This window comes from Gigantopelta aegis, chromosome 7 (assembly GCF_016097555.1).
Source record: "Gigantopelta aegis isolate Gae_Host chromosome 7, Gae_host_genome, whole genome shotgun sequence".
Taxonomy (NCBI): domain Eukaryota; kingdom Metazoa; phylum Mollusca; class Gastropoda; order Neomphalida; family Peltospiridae; genus Gigantopelta; species Gigantopelta aegis.
The window spans coordinates 39641378-39663471 of record NC_054705.1 but is presented as its reverse complement, the minus strand read 5'-3'; the positions used below and the strand labels follow the sequence as shown (position 1 = coordinate 39663471).

The 22094-nt window shown below is 39.4% G+C and overlaps 2 protein-coding genes across 2 annotated transcripts; both read right to left on the bottom strand.

Moving 5' to 3' along the window:
- Positions 1-489: 489 nt before the first annotated feature.
- On the bottom strand, positions 490-8028 carry LOC121377357 (AAC-rich mRNA clone AAC4 protein-like; the record flags this gene model as incomplete). The annotated part of the gene is made up of 3 exons (XM_041505318.1): positions 490-1579; positions 3731-3893; positions 7633-8028. Coding segments are annotated over 3 exons (750 nt in total), but the record flags the coding sequence as incomplete, so codon positions are not given.
- Positions 8029-15511: 7483 nt separating this feature from the next.
- On the bottom strand, positions 15512-20803 carry LOC121377086. The gene is made up of 3 exons (XM_041504957.1): positions 19983-20803; positions 19024-19164; positions 15512-16496 (listed from the first exon to the last, which is right to left on the bottom strand). Exons 1-3 carry the CDS (start codon positions 20209-20211, stop codon positions 16318-16320), a joined length of 549 nt encoding a protein of 182 aa, XP_041360891.1. The 5' UTR covers positions 20212-20803; the 3' UTR covers positions 15512-16317.
- Between the last annotated feature and the right edge of the window lie 1291 nt (positions 20804-22094).

The window sequence follows — 22094 nt, the reverse complement described above, 5'->3', positions numbered from 1 at the left end:
AAGGGAATGGGTGCGCATTTTGTTGAAGGAAGTTAGGCGCATTTTTGAACGGTCAGCCAAAAGATAAAGATAGGGAGCTACGCATAGTTTTGGAATTTAGTAAGCCGAGAGTAGCTCGTTAATTAGACGTAGCTGATGTTGATATGTCTCCCTAGGTTGCCCATAAGGGCCCTTAAAAGGGTCTGATCTATTCAGATCGTGGCATGACATTCCAGGGGAGACTCGATGCAATGCTTCACTTGACTAATCATTTCCTATTTGTTTCAGGATAAAGATGGCGCAAAGGGTATCGTGATAGGTTGAAACTGGTCACGGGGAATAGTTTATACTGTCATTGGCTGAAACGGTGGTCACGCAGGATACCCTTGATTTGACGACGGAACAGAGACGTCAATAAACTATCGTGTACAGGCAAATACATTCTACAGCTGAAGATAGTCACTAAATGAACATTGTGGATTAAAAAAACGACAAGCTGCAGTATAGTAAAAAAAAAATTTTTTTTTTATTATTTTCAATATATACATTTATTAAAACTGTTGTTGTCTTTTTTTTTGTTACGTCAGTAACCGACATCATTGTGGACGGTGGGGTGTGGGGTGCGGGGTGTGATATTGAACTGACATAAAGGGGAGACAATTCAGAAGAGTGCGATGAAAGTAACTAAATATGTCTTACTAAACACTAACTAGTCTAAAGGTTTAATGTCATGACTGGACTCAAGAATAATCCACTGTCCTGGACAAACAGCCCAGATAGCTGAGATGTGTGCCCAGGCCAGCGTGCTTGAACCTTAATTGAATATTAGCACGAAAATAAGTAAAAGAAATAAAATATGTCTCCATCTTTAACATCGATTTTTCAGAATCCACGTTGTGTAAGAAATTATAAGATTTAGAACATCAAATGTTGTATGTCAGATGTTGAGTCACGTTGTGTGTAAGAACTCAGAGTTGTACATCAGATGTTGTATACCAGATGTTGGGTCACGTTGTGTGTAAGAACTTAGATTTGTACATCAGATGTTGTATGCCAGATGTTGAGTCACATTGTGTGTAAGAACTTAGATTTTGTACATCAGGTGTTGTATGCCAGTTGTTGAGTCACGTGGTGTAATATATCTATGTGTGACACGATGAACAGGAAATGGCGCGTTGGGTAAATTAATTTTTAAAATGGGGTAATCGAACCAAGGATCTTTGGTGCGAAACTCTAGCACTCTATCAGCTGATTAACGGTGAAATTCCCACTAGGTGCTGTACGTACAAGCACTACAACATACGTCTACTACAGTTGTAGACCACATGTTGAGTAACAGATGTTTTAACATCACCAGCGACATTTTGGCCAAAAAAAAGAGTGTCATGTTGTTGTTTGTTTAAATCATTTTATCTATCGTTGAAAATAAAATCAGAGCGCGAGGCTGTTGTAACGAGAACGAGGGTGTTGACCTTGACCTCATCCGGGATACTGTCATACGCATGCGCGATGACGTTGGCTGTATGCTGTGACGTCGCCCAGACGTGCAGGATTTGTTTATTCCATTTCTCCAGCGTGTTTCTACTCGACTGAATGACTCCTGGAAATAAAACAAGTATTACGACCACCGAACAGACCCATTATCTGTCAACAAGAAGTATTAAGATCACCGAACAGACCCATTATCTGTCGACAAGAAGTATTAAGATCACCGAACAGACCCATCATCTGTCGACAAGAAGTATTAAGATCACCGAACAGACCCATCATCTGTCGACAAGAAGTATTAAGGTCAACGAACAGACCCATCATCTGTCGACAAGAAGTATTAAGGTCAACTGTCGACAAGAAGTATTAAGGTCAACGAACAGACCCATTATCTGTCGACAAGAAGTATTAAGGTCAACTAACAGACCCATTATCTGTCGACAAGCAGTATTAAGGTCAACGAACAGACCCATTATCTGTCGACAAGAAGTATTAAGATCTGCACTTTCCCGCCTGTTTTTTTTTTAATCTTGAAATAAACCAACAAGTTCGCGTATTGCATAAATAGTCTCGCCCGATATTTTTAGAATTTATATGCTCCCGAATAACGCTATAAAAGGCGAAGTGTAATTGGTCGATATTTAAATTGTTATTTATAGATGAAATGTCACCTGGACATGGGAAAGAAAAAAGAAAGAAATGTTTTATTTAACGACGCACTCAACACATTGTATTTTACGGTTATATGGCGTCGGACATATGGATATGGACCACATAGATATTGAGAGAGAAAACCCGCTGTCGCCACTTTATGGGTTACTCATTTCGATTAGCAGCAAGGGATCTTTTATATGCACCATCCCACAGACAGGGTAGTACATACCACGGCCTTCGATGTTCCAGACATGGGAGTCCACGCAATACTTTTAGATCTACTGGTAGACCAGTAGAGCTAATTTTAATCAGATTGAAATCGTCGTAGGCTATAGTGAGTGTTATAGTGACGTCATAGTTTATGATGGTTTTACGATATCGTTACACTAAGATACCTTCAAAAATATGTAGCCATGGTTTTATATTGGGGAAGGATTCACATGCGGAGGGGGGAGGGACCCACGATGTGAAAAAAGAAGAGGTGCGATTGAGGAGAGGGGAGAGGAGGTGTTCGTGGGTGAGACATGGGCCCCCATGGCTACACCAGTGTGTGGACACGAATGGTTTTTACTGGTCATAAAATTAGTCCTAGGCAGCTCAGTGTGTATAGAGTAAGTAATCCTGTGAATAGAGCTGGTAATCCTGTGTACAGAGTGAGTAATCCTGTGAAAAGAGATGATAACCCTGTGTATAGAGTGAGTAATCTTGTGTATAGAGATATACTCATGTGTAGAGTGGATAATGCTGAATATCGAGCGAGTAGAGTAATCTTGTGTATAGAGAGGATAACTGCGTATATTAATGGTAATCCTGTGTATAGTCAGTAATCCTGTGTATAGTCCGTAATCCTGTGTATAGTGAGCAATCATGTTTATAGAGCCTCTATAAACAGGATTGCTCACTATACACAGGATTACGGATTATACACAGGATTACTGACTATACACAGGACTACCCTCTATAAACAGGATTGCTCACTATGCACATTATTAAATTAAAATTGTCCAATTGCTTTTAAAAGTCACAACTGGCGAATCTTGCGAATCTTGCGAGTGCCAGGGCTAGCCCTGAGAGGGTAGGCCTGTGTATAGTCAGTAATCAGCTGTAATCCGGTGTATAGAGAAGGTAATGCTCGGGGCCGTACCCTGATAAAAATCCGGGGGGGGGGGGGGGGGGGGGAGGGCGGCACTACTTTTTATAAACAAATGAAACACTATACAAATTAAACCCTGAGTTGTGTATGCTATTTTGTGGAGCAAAAAAAAAAGTGAGATTCTCAGGAGGGCAACTGCCACCCCCACCCCCGAGGGTACGGCCCTGATGCTGCGGATTAATATTAGATGGGTAAATGGGATATAGCTACCCAAATGGCTGACTGAATGAATGAACGAATAATTGAATGAATGAATGAATGAATGATAAATTACCTTACTTACTAAACACATGATTACAACCTCCCCCTAAAAACAAAACCCCACAAAAAAAAACCCCAACCCAACCATCAGATATTGAATACCAGATAATTATATATATATATATATATATATATATATATATATATATATATATATATATATATATATATATATATATATATATATATATATACCTTTCAACTTCTTGTTCAACAGATGTGCAGCATCCTCGTCGGAGTAGTCTCCCTTGTATTTCATAGCGCGAGTCACAGACACCCCCAGTTTGGCACCGAACATGGAGCAGACGTAATCGGTGATAGAACCGCCAAATGGGAAATACGAAACTTCCATCTCAGTCTAAACAAAATAAATACACAGGTTAATAAATAAATAAATAAATAAATAATAAATACATGATAATGAAAGAAAGGAATGTCTTATTAAAAAAAAAAAACCCCACATTTTGATTATAGTTAGCAGGGCAGTAACAAAAATCCGGAAAAAATTATAGAAACTCATAAGAAAATTATCTTCTTAACTGTTTAAGGAGTTTTAGACTATTAACTACTCAGTTGCCCCCATGCCCCCCCCCCCCCCCCCAACAAAAAATCCTAGCTACGGCCCTGGTTAGGCTATAAGTAGCTCGAGTCACCTCCAGCCCTCCCCTTATTGATATTGATATGTAGGGGATATCAGTAATCAATAAGGGATGGCTGGAGGTGTCTCGAGCTACGCTATATGGCATCGGACATATATACGCCTACCGTATGTTAAAGAGACAGACCCTAGTTTCTAAACACTACAACATGTTTTTAATATAAGAGCCGTTTTTGATAACTGAAATCAACCATTACATAGATTTTATTGTTAGATTATCCATTTCCTTACATCCAAAGTGTTTCTGGTCAACCTGGTGTAAAAAAAAGGAGCATTTTTCATATTTTTAAAAACGCACGTGCGTCTGAGACGAAACGGTTATGGAGTAGAGTTCTAGTCTATTTTAGATTAGATTGGATTGGATAACATATTAACGTGCCTATATCCAATTAAGGCTCAAGCACGTCTCTCCCGGGCACAAATCTCTGACTTCGCCAGTGACTGGGTCCGGGACAGAAAGGAAGTAGAGTTGAAAATGGGCAGAATGTTTATAATAGCAATTACATGTAGTAAAAAAGTTAATAGAATTTAAAAAAAGAAAAGAAAAAAAGAAGAAGTTACAAGCCAAAAATCAAAAAGAATTGACTGCTCGGCCGAATATTTATATAAGATGGAGCATTTTAGAAGGACAGTCCAAAAATAAATCAGAGACAAAAAGAGAGGATCGGACTATTTAATAATATTAAACAAAGAAAGTAATTTCGACATAACATTTTGAACGAAGGTCTAAAAGTTTAAAGTCCGGTCTATATGTCCACGTGAGTGGCCTCGTTAAGGCCGTTAGGGTGCACAGCTTGTAGGGACGAGATGGGTTGCATAACGTCAAGAAAACCCCTAAATTGACAGTCATTAGACGTTGAAGGTGTAGTGCTGTGCTGAAATACAGATCTTGAGAAGCCGGATACGTCTGAACGAGAGAGAGAGAGAGAGAGAGAGAGAGAGAGAGAGAGAGAGAGAGAGAGAGAGAGAGAGAGAGAGAGAGAGAGAGAGAGAGAGAGAGAGCGAGAGAGACAGAGAGACAGAGACACACATAGAGAGACAGAGATCACACGCACACTTAGAGAGAGAAAGAGAGAGAGACAGACAGAGAGAGAGAGACAGAGACAGAGACACAGAGAGAAAGAGATCACACGCACACTGATATAGAGAGAGAGAGAAAGAGAGAGAGAGAGAGAGAGAGAGAGAGAGAGAGAGAGAGAGAGAGAGAGAGAGAGAGAGAGAGAGAGAGAGAGAGAGGGGGGGAGATAATCAGACTAGGGTATAGTCCAGTCGTCATAGGTTGGTATAGTGGGGCGGACGGGCCCGACTCCGGAGGATACGAGATGGTATCAATATAAAACAAAGTAAAGTAGTCTAGTCCATTTTAAAGGGGGTATTTCACTGCTTCAACGTCACAACGACTCTTGTTTCACTCGGACTCCGTTGTAACTTTTTTAAAAAAGTAAAGTTTGTTTTATTTAACGACGCCACTAGAGCACATTAATTTTTTATCTTATCATCGGCTATTGGACGTCAAACATATGGTCATTCTGACACTTTCTTTTAGAGGAACCCCGCTGTCGCCACATAGGCTACTCTTTTACGACAAGCAGCAAGGGATCTTTTATTTGCACTTCCCACACGCAGGATAGCACAAACCATGGCCTTTGTTGAACCAGTTATGGATCACTGGTCGGTGCAAGTGGTTTACACTTACCCATTGAGCCTTGCGGTGCACTCACTCATTGTTTCGAGTCGGTATCTGGATTAAAAATCCCATGTCTCGACTGGGATCCGAACCCAGTACCTACCAGCCTGTAGACCGATGGCCTAACCACGACGCCACGAGGCCGGTTCCGTTGTAACTTTTATCCAAATGTGTTACAGGTTTGTAGATTAACCAAACTTAGTGTCCATTTTTACGGGTCTGCGCCCTTAAGGTAGTACTAAACCAAATAACGTCCGGCTGGGTCAAAGTTCGAGGTGCACCCAACTTTTGATAGGGAAGTGAACACCACAAGTCCTGTGATTGGTTATAAACGTGAGTGTATTGGTTGTAAAAAATAATAGTTTCATCTGGGTAAAAAAATATGCAATTATATTTCATCTAGTACCAACGTGTCAAGTAGCCTTGTGCTTGAAACATATATGGGGTACCTGTAAAAAAAAGTACTCGAATTTTGTGCGGAACTAGGGTAGTCATAGACGCTACCCGTTATCTCAGAAACGAGCAGCTTGACCCCCAATATTTTCTGATTCACTTTAAGTGTGAGGGGTGGTAGTATTTATATCCGTGGTGTTTATGTCGATTGATACGCTGCAGATAGGAGTTTTAGCCACATATGTTACTATTGTCGTCTATGGGATTTGATTTGGTAGTATACACCCTTAAGGACCACACAGATAGATGAGAGGGGAAATCCGCTGCTGCCGTGACGCAATGGGCGACCCTTTCCCATTAGGAGTGGCATTTAGCTCAGTCGGTTGAACGCTCGCCTGAGGTGCTCGCGTCGCAGGATCGAACCACCTCAGTGAATCCATTCAACTGATTGGGGTCAATGACCATGGTATGTGCTTTCCTGTTTGTGAAAAAATGCATATAAAAGATCCCAGGGGCTCAATATCAGTCCAAATGTTCGTCTAGTCCTACACAGTCTGAGTACTCGTGCTAAAATAGTATAAGTCAATACGTCCCTTCGGAATAAATCACAGCTCTATTGGTGTCATTAAACAAAACAAAATTTATAATCGTCGTCGGAAAATGAGAGCGACTGCACCCCCCCCCCCCCCTGTAAAAAAACCCCAACCCAACCCCCAAATATACACACATAATAATTATAAGATTAACTTACCGTTTGGTTTTACTGCCTGGATGTCTGCCTATTAATGTATCTAATCAGTGACGGATCTGAACTTCTTGGGGGGGGGGGGGGGCACAGGGCTCGAACTTAACGACAGCAATTGCCGTCGCTAAGATATAAATTGCCGTAGGTAGAGAGCATTAACGATGGCAATATTTAACATTTTCACATTTGAAATATGTCTACATATAGCAAAATAACCTTTTGGTCATATTTATTTTCTGCAAATGACACAGGCAGGCTCAAAATTGCCATCGGTGGGCTGTTTCACCCATGGCAATTCTATTAAAAATTGCCGTTGGAGACAAATTCTTAAGTTCGAGTCCTTAGTAAGGTGTCGTCCCCCCCCCCCCCCCCCCCCCCCCCCCCCCCAATTTGCAACAGATATATCTATATATATTTTAATTTTTACGTTGGAGAATCCGAGGAATCGTTTCGGCAATGTTTGTGGTCTTCGGTCACATGTCATTGCCCACCCACCCCACCTCCCCCCATGATTTTTCTGGATCCGCCATTGCTAATCAACCAATGAATAATGTTTTCGATTTTTTTATTTTTTTTATTATTATTTACTTATTTTATTTTATTTATTTATTTACCTTTAACAATTTGGCTCCGAAACACCTGCCCAGCAACTCGAAAGATAACGCCTCGGACACCACCGAACTTCCACCAGCGTTCGGCACATTTCGGATTCGTTCGGCACCATCCGTTAAATCCATTTTGTTGACCGCCCTTAGAGGCAAGAAATCACATTGAACTAACCCCCCAAAGTGCGAGTCGTTTATAAGATGTAAAAGCTTGAACCACTGTTGCTGTCGGACTAAGAAGTTTTTGTTGATGTAGATGTTAAACGGTGTCACTGATATCTCCCCACAAGTAGAGTTTGAGACAACCCCTCTCTTCTTGTTGAGGCCGGCGCCATGGGGAGAAAACCCGCCGCTTCGTCGAACACGAGGAATCCTGTTGCGAGGAACAAGAGTTTCCCGTTCGGTTTATCGTTCGTGCCATTTTCTTTCTTCTTCTTTCTTTTTTTTTTTTTTTTTTTTGAAGTTATTATTTTCACGTGTATTGGATTCACAATATCGTCTCTCTTTTTCTGTTATTTATCTCATGAGCTCTATAATAATTATTGTCTATGCGTGGCGCAATGTGTTTTTATACCAGACGACTTCCCCCGTTAGCTAAGGTGCTAAATATAGATAAGTAAATATAAAAGCCAATCAAAATTGGGTGTTCTCCCTTCTGTATTAGTGTTGACCAATCAAAATCTTGAAAATTATGTCATTACTAAAGATATCTGGTGAACAACACGCCAATACAAAACCAATCTGGACAAGATTGATTTTGTTCCGAACAAACTGCACGCCGTAAACCGATATATAAATAATGTCTGGTGTAGTATGTAGTGTCACTGGACATAACGTTCTATTAATAATGACGCCAGTGCTTCTAAATTAATTTATTTATTCACTGATTGTCTTCTTTGTGTGCATGGTTAAATATTGTTACTATTATCCTGTTCAATTATTTAGACCCAAATTGTTTTGCAAATGTTACGTTTATTTCCTATTCGATATTTGTTTTCTTTGCATTTACATGAAAACAAACCCAAACCCCGACAGGTTTTATATACAAATCATCATATAAAATGCACGAAGTTGACTAAATTCCACTTTTTAAAAATCTCTGTGTCGTTTGAATGCACGTTATTTCTCCTATAAATAACTAAGGTCATTTGCATATCAAAACATTGGGATCTGAGGCTACGTGAAGGCCATTATAGCTTGTTTCACTAAATCAAGGTTATTATTGTTTTGCAGTGTGTAACAGCATTGTCTAATCTTTCCGTTAAACATAGATGTAAACAAACAGAACATGTAACCCTTTCTTGTAGGTGCATTATATTTAATAAATTTAGCTAATGTATTATGTATTTTTATTATATTATATCAATTATATATTAGCATACCATACCTACCCTAACACAACTGAGGTGTAGCACAGTAATACACACAAATCACCTCACACACCGCAGGAATGTGCTTTCCAAATTTATAAATAAATTTAATGCAGGGCCGGACCCAGAAGACCAGGGGGGGGGGGGATAAAATGTCAAAGGCCACCAACATCAAATAATAATAAAAATGTTATTTAATTTGCCTCTAAATTGGGAACTCATACGTATATATATATATATATATATATATATATATATATATATATATATATATATATATATATATATATATAGTATTTAGGGTGGTGCTAGGGGCTGGGGTTTGGGGTGGGGTGTTACATTTGTAATGCGAATAACAAAAGGGCTATTGTTCGGACTCGTATGGGTTCAACCACTTTTTCATCCCGCAGACACAGCCTTGTATGTTCAAAATACGATAGCATTGCTTGGTCAATAACATCATTGTTTCGATCTATGACTGCACGTGCTATTGTAGCAATGTGTAAACCACGTAATACAAGTTAGGTAGGGTATATAAATTCATTGAAAATGTAGTAGTCGACATTCTTGTTATTGTTATTTGAGGAAAAATATGGGTAAATCGAAAAACACTTCAGTTGATGTAAAATTGTGTATTAAGAACGTTTTCGATTATTTTGAAGATGAATATCAGCGCGGTAGACCTAGGTACGCTTCTTATCGAATTGTCGATCGAGTTGCCGCTGCACTTAAAGTTTCGGTTTCAACAGTAAAAAGAACTGTGAAAAATCTAAGCTCTACGAATCCAAGCACAGAAATCACTGTTAAAAAACGCGACCGAAAACTCATCGATTTATTTGATAAAGATGTTATTAGACGACGAGTATGCAGATTTTATAGAGAGGGCGAATTACCTACATTACATAAGATTAACGTGGCTTTAAGGGAGAAATGTTGAATCAACATATCCATATCAACTTTACGAAGAACACTCCATGACCTCGATTTTAAATACCAACATAATGTCTACAACCGGAAAAGTGATTTTTGAGGACGCCAATATATCGGACAGGAGACTCCATGAAATATCCAGTTTAAGAGAACAGGGGTATTTAATAGTGTATCAAGATGAGACCTGGGTGAATGTCAACCACACAACATCCCACCACTGGACAGATATCCACCCGGGCACAAGTACCGCCAATCACCTGCCGAATCAGACGCTGCTGATCGAGTTCCTAAACTCTGTTCGGTGACTGGGAAGGGAAAAAGACTTATTATTTGTCATGCTGGCTGTGATAAATATGGATTGATAGATGGCTGTGAATTGATCTTTGAGGCTAAAAAAACAGACGGAGACTATCATGGTGAGATGAATCGTGACAATTTCATCAAATGGTTTGAAGAACAACTCATGCCTTCTCTACCAGAACCTTCTGTTATCGTCATGGATAACGCAAGCTACCACAACAAATTAACTGAGATTACACGATGTCCTGCACTAAACGCTAAAAAGGAAGAAATTCAGTCGTGGCTACGAAACAAAAATATACCTTTTGAGAGTAACATGACAAAGCCAGTTCTTTATGAACTTGTGAAAAGTAACAAATGTGCAAAGCAATGTGTTACTGATGATATTGCTGAACGCCATGGGCACTTGTGTCTAAGACTGCCGCCAAGACATTCTGAACTCAATCCGATAGAACTGATCTGGAGTCAAGTCAAAGGGCACATAGCTCGTCATAATGATGGTAAAATGACCACGGTGCGGAGAGAACTTGCACATGCATTGAACTCTGTCACACCTACACACTTCCCTGACGCAGTTAAACATGTAATAAAGATCGAAGAAGATTTTAGAAAACAAAATAGTTTTATAAGAAATAGAATACCCCCTGTGATAGGCCCCCTTAACGAAGATAGTGATGAAGAAATGAGTTCGTCGACTGATTAAGTTATTTCTCCATACCCATCAGGAGTATTACTTTAATGTATGCATGAACTCTTTAACACCAAAAACTATTTATTTCCATATCATTCACTATCAAACAACCTAACAACCTATAAACTAATCGACTAGAAATGCATATAGACTACACATACATACGAGAGAAATGTTTATTTGACGACACACTCAACGCATTTGATATACGTTTATGTGGCGTCAGACAAAACGGTTAAGGAGCATTATGACAGTGAGAAAGAAACTCGCTACCGCCACATGGGCCACTGTTTCCGATAAGCAATTTTGATAAGCAATAAGGGACGTTTTATATGCACCATCCCATAGACAGGATAGCACATACCACAGCCTTTATACATCAGTTGTGGTGCACAGGCTGGAACTAGACACAACCCAATGGGTCCACCATGTGGGATCGATCAGTCGACCTACCATGAGCGAACGCTTTACCTCTGAGCTACGTCCCGTTCCATATACAAAAGAAGCCTTAAGTGGGGTTGGGGTTGTGCAGAGGGTCACACCTCCACCAATCGCATGCATACCATATTCTTCTCTCTCTCTCTCCCTATAACCATATAACCATAGATTAAAATATGTCGAGTGCGTCGTTACATAAATGACGTCTCTCTCTCTCTCTCTCTCTCTCTCTCTCTCTCTCTCTCTCTCTCTCTCTCTCTCTCTCTCTGTCTCTGTCTGTCTGTATCTCCCTTCAGCGCGCGCGCTTGTGTATTCCACAATATAATTATAATATTTGATACATATTTGTTTTTCAAATTGAGGTTTTGTCACTTGAACTCCCCACCTGAATCCGCGCCTGCTTCATGTTTACAGATATTTTCTTAAATATAAGTCATACTACGATTTGTGCGGATAGGACGATAGAACCGAACATTAGTTTGAAACGCACTATAGAATGATGCTTTTGATATGCAAATGACCTTAGTTATTTATAAGAGAAATAACGTGCATTCAAACGACACAGAGATTTTTAAAAAGTGGAATTAAGTCAACTTCGTGCATTTTATATGATGATTTGTATATAAGACCTGTCGGGGTTTGGGTTTGTTTTCATGTAAATGCAAAGAAAACAAATATCGAATAGGAAATAAACGTAACATTTGCAAAAAACTTTGGGTCTAAATAATTGAACAGGATAATAGTATATTAATTATAATATAATATACTTCCTGTTAATACCTTCTTATATAAAATTGGTTATATTTCTTGTTCGAAGTGTAATTTTTGTAATTTAGAACTTGGTACAATTACCCATTTATTTTGGGAATGCACTTTAGTCAACTCAATTTGGAATGATATTCAGAAATGGATTTATGTAAAAACGGGTAGCAATATTAAATTTAATAACGAAAATGTAATTTTTGGCTTTAAAACCAGAAATAATGATCCCATTAATGTCATTGTACTCGTTACAAAACACGTAATATTTAAAAGTCATTTTAATGCATATGTACCCAGTTTGAAATGGATCCAAAAAGAGTTGACTGAGTACTATTAATATATGTTACAAAAGCAGCGGCTTTTTCCGTGTGCAACTATGATAAATTCACCAAATTTTGGTCAATTTGTCACAATATATTTAAAACCTAGACTGTATTTCTTCTCTTCTTTTTGGATACTTATTATGTCCTTAGTCTCCATTTGAATTTTTCATACATGTATTTTCTGATTATCAGTCACATATATCTGATCTCAGTTAAATATCTCCTTAGTTACTTCGGATTTTTTTCATGTGGATATGTTTATTATATGTACTGTATACATCTGTGTGTGGATATTATGTCAATAAAAATGGGAATAGTAAAAAAAAAAAATTAAAAAAAAAAATTATAATTGTGCTAGAATATTGTAACCATTGTAACATGTATTTTTTTATTATTATTATTAATGTCTCTATAATTCATATACAGAAATAAATGATTGAATTGATATTGATTATGTGCATAGTTTGTTTGGGTTGTGTTTTTGTTGCATTTTTATCTATCTGTTTTCTTTCTTTCCTTTCTTCTTTTTCTTTTGGGAGGCGAGGGGAGAGGTTATTAATGATGTTTATTATCCACATGGTTAAACATAACCGAGTTAATAATAATCATACGAAGCACACGTGTAATAACAAGTGTGATGACGTAATTATGGGAAGCGACGTCATAACATGACGTTGTTTTCTCCAGTCCTAGCTCAGAGTTTGCATATGGAATATGACGTCATTTCGTCGTTTCCTTCTAGTTGTGGTTGAAACATTTTGAGACGGTCCTTGTTATTCATAAACAAATAACAATAATAATATGGATAATAAAGAAATTATTATACTCGCGTGTGTGTCGTACTTATTTTTCAAAACTCGTGTCAGGATTTATGTATTACCCTCGCTCTCGCTCGGGCAATACAAAACTCATGGCACTCGTTTCGTAAAATCAGTACGACACACAAGCTCGTATAATAATCTCTGTTTATTACCCCAGCGGTCACTCATAACAGGGAAACTATTTTCCATAATTATTTTCTCAGTGAGAAATATTCTGCATTGGTCTAACGAACAATACTTTTTGGACAATTTGACGCTTACAAACCAGTGACCTTGTCGGTACTAAATATGACGTCATCACGATTTGGCAAACAATATGACGTCATGTAGTTTAAAGATTTTGCATTTACGGCTCTCCGTTTTTTGTGTTAAATTTATAATAAAATGTCATTTTAATGAAATTCCTTATAGATTTTGTAGCAGAAAAAGAGAACTCTTGTTTTTGAAAATTATCTATGAACTTTATTAAATTACAAAGTTATAGCAATTCTCAGAACAGTGCGTAAAGTGGTTTACATCGTTTCTATACAGGTTGGCATTCGTGCATGTGCGTCGAAAATAAAGGCTATTAGTATTAGAGAAAAAATAGCTGAGGTAATAAATAGAATAACAAACTCGGTACCAGTTATTATCAAATGTATGTCAAATTTCATAACTGGTAACTCGTTTATTATCCTCTATTTAATTCCTTTTGTTTGTTTGTTTGTTTGTTTGTTTTGTTTGTTTGTTTGTTGTTTTTTTACTTTTTGCTTTGTAGTGTTTTATTTTTTTAATAAATTTATTTTGTTTAATTTTTAATTGATAATTTTTTTTTGGTTGGGACTTTAATTTTATATAACAATAACAATAACAATAATAATAATAATAATAACGACGATAATGATGATGATGATGATGATAAATAATAATATTGATACCAATTATAGGGATATTCTATAAAACAGTCTAAGGTGCTTGCGTCGCAGGATCGAACCACCTCGGTGGATCCATTCAACTGATTGGGGCTTTTTTCCCCCTCTCTCGTTTCCACCAGTGCACCACAACTGGTCAAAGGCCTTGGTATGTGTTTTCCTGTCTGTAGGAAAATGCAAATAAAAGATCCCTTGCTACTAATCGAAAAATGTAGCGGGTTTATTCTCTAAGACTATATATCAAAATTACCAAATGTTCCAACTTATCTTCCTGCTTATATCTAGCTAAGCTTCAAGCACGTTGTCCTGGGCACACACACCTCGGCTATCTGAGCAGTATGTCCAGGACAGTGGGCTAGTGGTTGGTGAGAGAGAAGTCGGTGTAGTGGTCTTACACATACCCATTGAGTAGTTGAAACGTGGCTCTGTTTGGGAGCCGGTACCGGGATACGAACCCAGTAGGCCTACCTGTTAGCCTTATGTCCGATGGCTTAACCACAGCACCACCGAGGCCGGTCTCCAATATTTTTAAACACTTCCATCTAATATTTTAGAATAGTTGTAAGGATGTGGTGTAGGGCACTCACTGAACTAAATCAAAGCGTTTACAAGTGTCGAGACATTTAATGACAAGGATTTAATACACGCAAAAACCTAATCGTATGGGGTTCTTGACACAATTATTATTTTGTTGAATAACAATACTGGTGCAGGCGTGTGTGCAGGGTTTTATGCTGGAGGGCGGGGGAGGGGGGGGGGTCTAGACTATGGTAAGCGACGTTTATAGGGGAAGTTGAGTCATGCTTCCCAAGAAACATAACGAAAAATAAATATATATATATGCTTGAGCAGGGATGGGGATGCAAATCTTTTCTTTGTGCATTAGAAATAAAAACCAATTTATCATAAATTTTATGTTGAAAGACTTTCATAGGGCGCATCAATTGTCGGTTTCGACTGCGTTCAGGGACCGGACGTAGCCCAGTGGTAAAGCGTTTGCCTGATGCATGGTCGGTCTAGGATCGAACCCCGTCTGTGGGCCCATTGGGCCATTTTTCGTTTCAGCCAGTGCATCACGACTGGTATGTGCTATCCTGTCTCTGGCATGGCATGGGCATATAAAAGATCCCGTGCTAATGATGGGAAAATGTAGCAGGTTTCGTCTCTAAGACTATATGTCGGAATTACCAAATGTTTGTTATCCAAAAGCCGAAGTGTTCCACTGGTGGCGTTAAATAAAAGAAAGTTTTGTATCTTTTTTTCAACGCCATGCTGTAGTGGAAACGTTATCGTTATATTTACAGTCAACCGGTTATGCCGTCTAATATTCTAAAGATGAAAATAAATTATGGAATTTTATTGATTAAATAGGATCTGTTAGTCAAAACCATGTTACAATGGCAGCCTTTTTTAATGATTTAAGTTCAAGTTCAAGTTGTCAATATACAGCGTACTCATTGGTCCGACACATGTCAATTGATTCCAACTGGTATCCAGGTTGTCATGATGATGTATCTTCAGTTAATTTTGAGACATATTTCAGCAATGGTCCACATTGTCATCTCAGATTGTTTTTCAAAAGGTCTTATCATCACACACGCACACACATGTACGTACGTACATTATTACACACAAACCGGCACCACTAAATGCACTCCCATATCCCCATTTGTCTCCCCTCGCTTTAATTTCGTTTTACCTCCCTTTCACTCTCTACCCCACCCCGTCTCTCTGTCTCGGTCTGAATCTCTCTGTCTGTCTGTCTGTCTGTCTGTCTCTCTCTCTCTCTCTCTCTCTCTCTCTCTCTCTCTCTCTCTCTCTCTCTCTCTCTCTCTCCATCACACGTTCTCTCGCTGTCTGTCTGTCTGTCTCTCCCTCTTAAATATCTCTCTCCATCACACGTTCTCTCGCTGTCTGTCTCCCCCACCCCTCTCTCTCTCGATGTCTGTCTCCTTCTCTCTCTCCCCCCACCTCTCTCTCTCTCTCTCCGTCCGTCCGTCCGTCCGTCTCTCTCTCTCTCTCTCTCTCTCTCTCTCTCTCTCTCTCTCTCTCGATGTCTGTCTCTCTCTCCCCCTCTGTATGTGTCTGTCTCTGTCTGTCTGTCTCTCCCACCCCCACCCCCCCCCCCCCACCCCCGTGTGTGTATTTTCAAGCAATAGGTGTGTATCCCTGTCTTCGTCTTACATGTTCCACAATGAACAGGATTCCGGACAGAACACAGAAGGCGGCTCCGGCAAACGACAGATAGTACCCCCACGTCAGCTTGCCTGGAAACAAGGCAGCGTCCGTGTTTCCATATATGGCGCTTCCAACGATAACCGACGTGGCTGCAAGGACAGAATATTTTCATATAGCAATTGTGTTTTGTTTGTTTGTTTGTTGTTGTTTTTGTGAATTTATCGATGTATAACAGTCACAAATTGTATAAAATCATGTAGCGTCATTTTGTAACATTTTCACTGATTACTGCTTCGGGAAAAGCAGCAGCAAGGAATGTATTATATTTATCTCGCCTTCATGTAAAATATTCGAACAAACATTGTGACACAATAATTTTTGATTAATACACAACATAATGTCCTGCATTACTAGAAAATGAAGCCTTGTCTATTTGTTTACTAGTACGTTGTTTACAATGTCGTGTCAATAAAATTTACCTCATTGACCTCATTATGTACATCTAATTTGTAGTTATCAAATTTCGAACGTAAAAATATGGCTTGTGCCCCCTCCCGTATATATATATATGTATATGTATGTATATATATATATATGTGTGTGTGTGTGTGTGTGTGTGTGTGTGTGTGTGTGTGTGTGTGTGTGTGTGTATATATATATATATATTATCTGCAGGTATTTACAAATATTATAGAGAGGTTTCTCAACTATACCGTTACTATACGGATAGTGATTGGTCACCAATTCGAGTGTAGTTGGTGACGCACTAGCAATTTGCTTCCAGTTGTTTACGATTAAACGGCTAATATATAATTTAAAATAATAATAATAATAATAATAATAATAATAATACTTCTGAGAATGCCGCCATATTTAAGTCACTAACGGTACCGATCTGCGAAACTAGCTAAACTGTTAGTACTGTTACCGAATCATAGTTATTATTTATGCTTATCTGTAACAATAATGGCACACTGACGGTTCGAAAACAGATAACACGTTTCCTTCCTTCCATAGGTATGGCGCCATACCCAAATTTGATTGCAGATTAAAATTTTTAAAGATAACCTTTTGACAAAATTAATGACTCTTTATTATTACTGTGTGATTTTCATAACCCTAACCCTACACCGTACCCACATTATTTCTGGGGGAGGCCCCCCATACCCCCTATCGACTGCTGTTGCATTCAGCAAACACATTGTAAATATTTAATTTCATAGCGTCATACCCAAAAAAATTCTTTCCGGCAGAAACACTGGGTAGGTGTCTATGGAAAACGTACACAAAAATGTCCGCTAGATTCATATTCAACCCCCATTCCCCTGTTTGTACTTAGTATGTATTCCTCTTTTTCCAAGTGGTTCGGCAATATGGATCAATCAAATACTTATTTACCGCCTATATACATTTTTGCTGTGTTTATAGGCAGCTCTCGTCACAATCTAATTAAATTGAGCTCCACTATTACATGTGGATCTAACAGCAACCCGTTGCAGCTCATGTCCAGTTGACCTTTCATTCGACCAATCAAAACCTTACTTGCAAAATCATGCCAGTGATTTGAAAAGAATTTGAAAAAATTCGGGATTATGCAGAGGGTATACGCATTAATTCGGGTGAATTACGAAGTATGCCGGAAACTAATTTCAATATAAAATTTTATATAAATTTCGTTTCAAGACGAAAAACCCACCTGTGATAGTATAGCCATAAAATCTGTTATACTAGTATACAATCCAGAGTTTAATACTACACTTTTCCCCCTGTTTTGTAATGTTGAAATATACCAACAAGTTCGCCTATTACATAAATAGTCTCGCCCGATATTTTTAGAATTTGTATGCTCCCGAATAACGTTATAAAAGGCGTAGTCTAATTGGTCGATATTTAAATTGTTATTTATAGATGAAATGTCACCTGGACATCGGAGTCCACGCAATGCTGTTAGATCTACTGGCAGACCAGTAGAGCTAATTTAAATCAGATTGCCCTCGTCAGCGGAGGCCATATACACGGCCGTCGTATATATAGCCACTTCGTATATAAACACTGTCTAGTTCACAGTATTCTTTAAAAATGTAATAAATCATATTCCAAACCAGCTGTAATTACCCATGGGGTTATGGCATATTTTATATAGTAATAAATTTGACAAACTGAAAAATGAATGTGGTGTTTAGGTGTTTAGATTTTTCCGCGAACAACAAATGATAGATTTATCTGTAGGCCTACATACAAAGGCCTAACTAGTCGGATCGTCGCCGTTTAGAATGCTTCTGTTGCTAAAATAAATTAATGTATAAGCTTATTATCATTCAGTACATGTTTATATATTTTTTTTTATAACTTATTTTCAGTGTTTTTTATTTCGATTTACCCTATAGGACAGTCAAGCATTATCGTTACACGAGCTTGGCAAATCGTTTTGACACTGCAGTTATTCGGGGGTTGCCCATCACGTGACTACAAAAATAATACGTCACACCTCTGAATTATGGACCGTTGACAATTCAATTATTTTTACAAAATATCAGTAATTCGTGGGTTATGGTAGTTATGTAGATGGTTAAATAAAGTACTTTTAGCGACAAATCAAATGTATATATTTTAAAATAATACTTTGTTAGGTCATTAATTAGGTCAACTATCCGTGACAGAGCGCCTTTAACTTACCCGCCAGAAGACAGCACGTACTGCACGTGATGAGATTCCGTTTGTTGGAACAGCCGGTGACGTAACACAGAATTATGACAAACGCTGCAACTTCTAGCGCAAGTCCCAACACCTCCAGCCCGCGAACAACGTGCAGCAAGACTGAAATAAAGAAGCATACAACTTTAAAAGTTGAACGTTTTATTTACGGTTAAATATGGCGTCGGACATATGGTTAGGGACCACTCAGATATTGAGAGAGGAAACCCGCTGTTGCCACTTCATGGGCTACTCTTTTCGATTAGCAGCAAGGGATCTTTTATATTAAAAGTTGAACAGGGCGCAAAACGCGGATCAAGAACCACCGGTTTTTGTTTGTTGTGCTTTCTTGTTTTTTACTCTCTCTCTCTCATGCCCATAGGAACAAGGTGGGTTGGTTGCATGTACCACCTCACCCACCCACCCCCAGTTGATGAGGAATATGTACGGGTTTTTTCTGCTTGTGTCCCTCCACCCCCACCCCCCAGCTACCCACCCTCCTACAGACTGCCCCCTCCCACTCCAGGTACGGACAACGAGCCTCTCTCTCACCGTCCTTTTTCTCTAATCTCTCTCTCTCTCCCTGTACCTCCTTTTGTCTCTCGCTCTCCCCTCCTTTCTCTCTTGCTCTTCCATCTCTCTCTAATCTCTATCTGTCTCTTATTCTTTGTATTCCTCTGTCTCTCTACACCTCGTTTGTCTCTCTCTCTTGCTCTCTTCCCCTCCCCCTCTCTCGGTCTCTCTACCTCCTTTTGTCTCTTTCGCTCCCCCCCCCTCTCTCTCTCTCTCTCTCTGTGTCTCTCTCTCCCCCTCTCTGTCCCCCTCCCTCCATACCTGGGTTTGCCAGCAGGACGCCTCTCTCTCTGTCTCTCAATCCTCTAATCTCGATACTCTATCTTTCTTTGTATTCCCCCCCCCCCCCTCTCTCTCTCCCTTCATACCTGGGTTTGCCAGCAGGACGCTGTCCTCACAGAAGACGTCTGTTCCCTGAAGTCGTGACGTGGAGCACGTCTGCCAGAGACCTTGGAAGATATTACCCCCCGCCGCCGGGAACACCTTCCAGTACGGCATACCCAAACTCGTGCACTGCAACATCAACCCTGCGATGTGCGACACCATGGCAAGGCGTGACGTAGATGTCGTCTGGTCGGCTAAAGTCATAGTTGACATTAGCTATGACGTTAGAAGCAGAAGTGCACGCGCAAAGTTTTCAGTGTTTGAGTTCGTTGATGTCGTACACACGTGTGTGATTTGCTCGTTTGGTGTTTTTTTCCCCTCTTTTCTTGTTTTTAGAGATATTATTATAATTATTAGAGATATTATTATAATTAGTAGACCTTTTTTTTTCTTTCTTTCTTTCTTTTTTTTATAAGTAAACAAATGTCCACGAAGACCGTGCTTTAACCGGTAACTGTAAACCTACACTGGATCACACTACAAACGTGTGTTGTCCGACACCCAGCACGTATGTTGTTGTTGTTTCTGTGTAAACAGAATATGGCGACAGTTTCACAAGTTCATTCACAAACCGGGAAGTCGAAACCACCGTGTCGGACTATTTTCAAAACCAGTCTACAAAGTTCCCAACAACTGGTTGTGCACGGTGTGCGTGTTTTCTTGAGGTGAAGTAACAACCGAATGCTCCTCACTCGGTCAAGCCTGTTACACTTTACACAGGTACGAAGCCATTTAACACTTCCATGTTCGAGGAATCGAAAAACGTGTACCGGTAGCCATTTTCTCACACTGCATATATAATATGCGTCACTAAGCCGGGTACCGAAACTTTACACAGTGACCCGGAAGAAAAATTATTGTGGGAAATTCAAAGGTGTGCTCAAAATATAATAATAATACATGTAGCCAGGATTTTGAGAGTGGGGGGTGGGGGTAGTTTAGGCTTATGGTGAGGCACGAGTTGCAATTTTGCGTTGACGAATATTTAAAAAAGGTCCACACACACACCGGACCCCCCCCCCCCCCCCCCCCATTGGCTACGGGCCTGTATACACAGCTACGATAAGATAGTGTCTACGTCACTGGCTTTAGATAGAGAATACTATATGAGCGGCCGTAAGATACCATAATTTTATTTTAAGAGTTGTTTAAAAACCTCCCCCCCCCCCCTCCCCCCTCACATTCTTTTGTGTATAATACATTTCCTTCCACTGGTTATTTAGTTTATATTTGCAGCTATGTAATATAGGTCGCCAAGTATATTGCATGAATATAAAGGAGGGCCTCGTAAGTTGTCAAACTTGTGCCCAATTCTTTTGTTCTTTGTACAGTAAAATATGTTTGCAATCAAACGAGCGAAAGCGAGTTGCATACGTTCTTAAACAACGAGTTGTAAGATAAATGGTATCCACTGGGTGGTATGGCATTGGTGACCTGGTCATCCCCTAGTTGCAGCCAGAGAGACAGAGACAAAGACAGAGACAGACACACACACACACGCACACACACAGAGAGAGAGAGAGAGAGAGAGAGAGAGAGAGAGAGAGAGAGAGAGAGAGAGAGAGATGGATGGATGATACACAAAGAAAGAATAAGTCGCCGTAGTGGTCTCACACTAGCTCGAGTAGTTTGACGGTAAGAGAGCTGAATGAATGAATGAATGTTTAACGACACCCCAGCACGAAAAATACATCGGCTATTGGGTGTCAAACTATGGTAATGCAAACAAATAAGGTGATGATCAACATCAATATAAAAATTCAAGATTTAAATAAAAACAGTGTAAAGAACTGTGCAAAAATACAAATATCACATATAGATACTGACTTTTACTAAAAATTTCAATTTGTGCTGTACTGGCCATTCTCAAAGAGAATGTTACACCCCTGCACAACGGCGAGGTTACAGCACGCGCAGGGGTAAGAGAGCTAGACGGACACCTGGGCAGTTATGAACGCTATCTGGCAGTTAGAGAGCGTTAGTAACTGTCTAACCAGGGCCGTAGTTAGGATGTTTTGTTTGGGCGGGGGGGGGGGGGGGGGCAACTGAGTAGTTAATAGTCTAAAACTCCTTTTCTTTAAGTTTCTATAATGCTT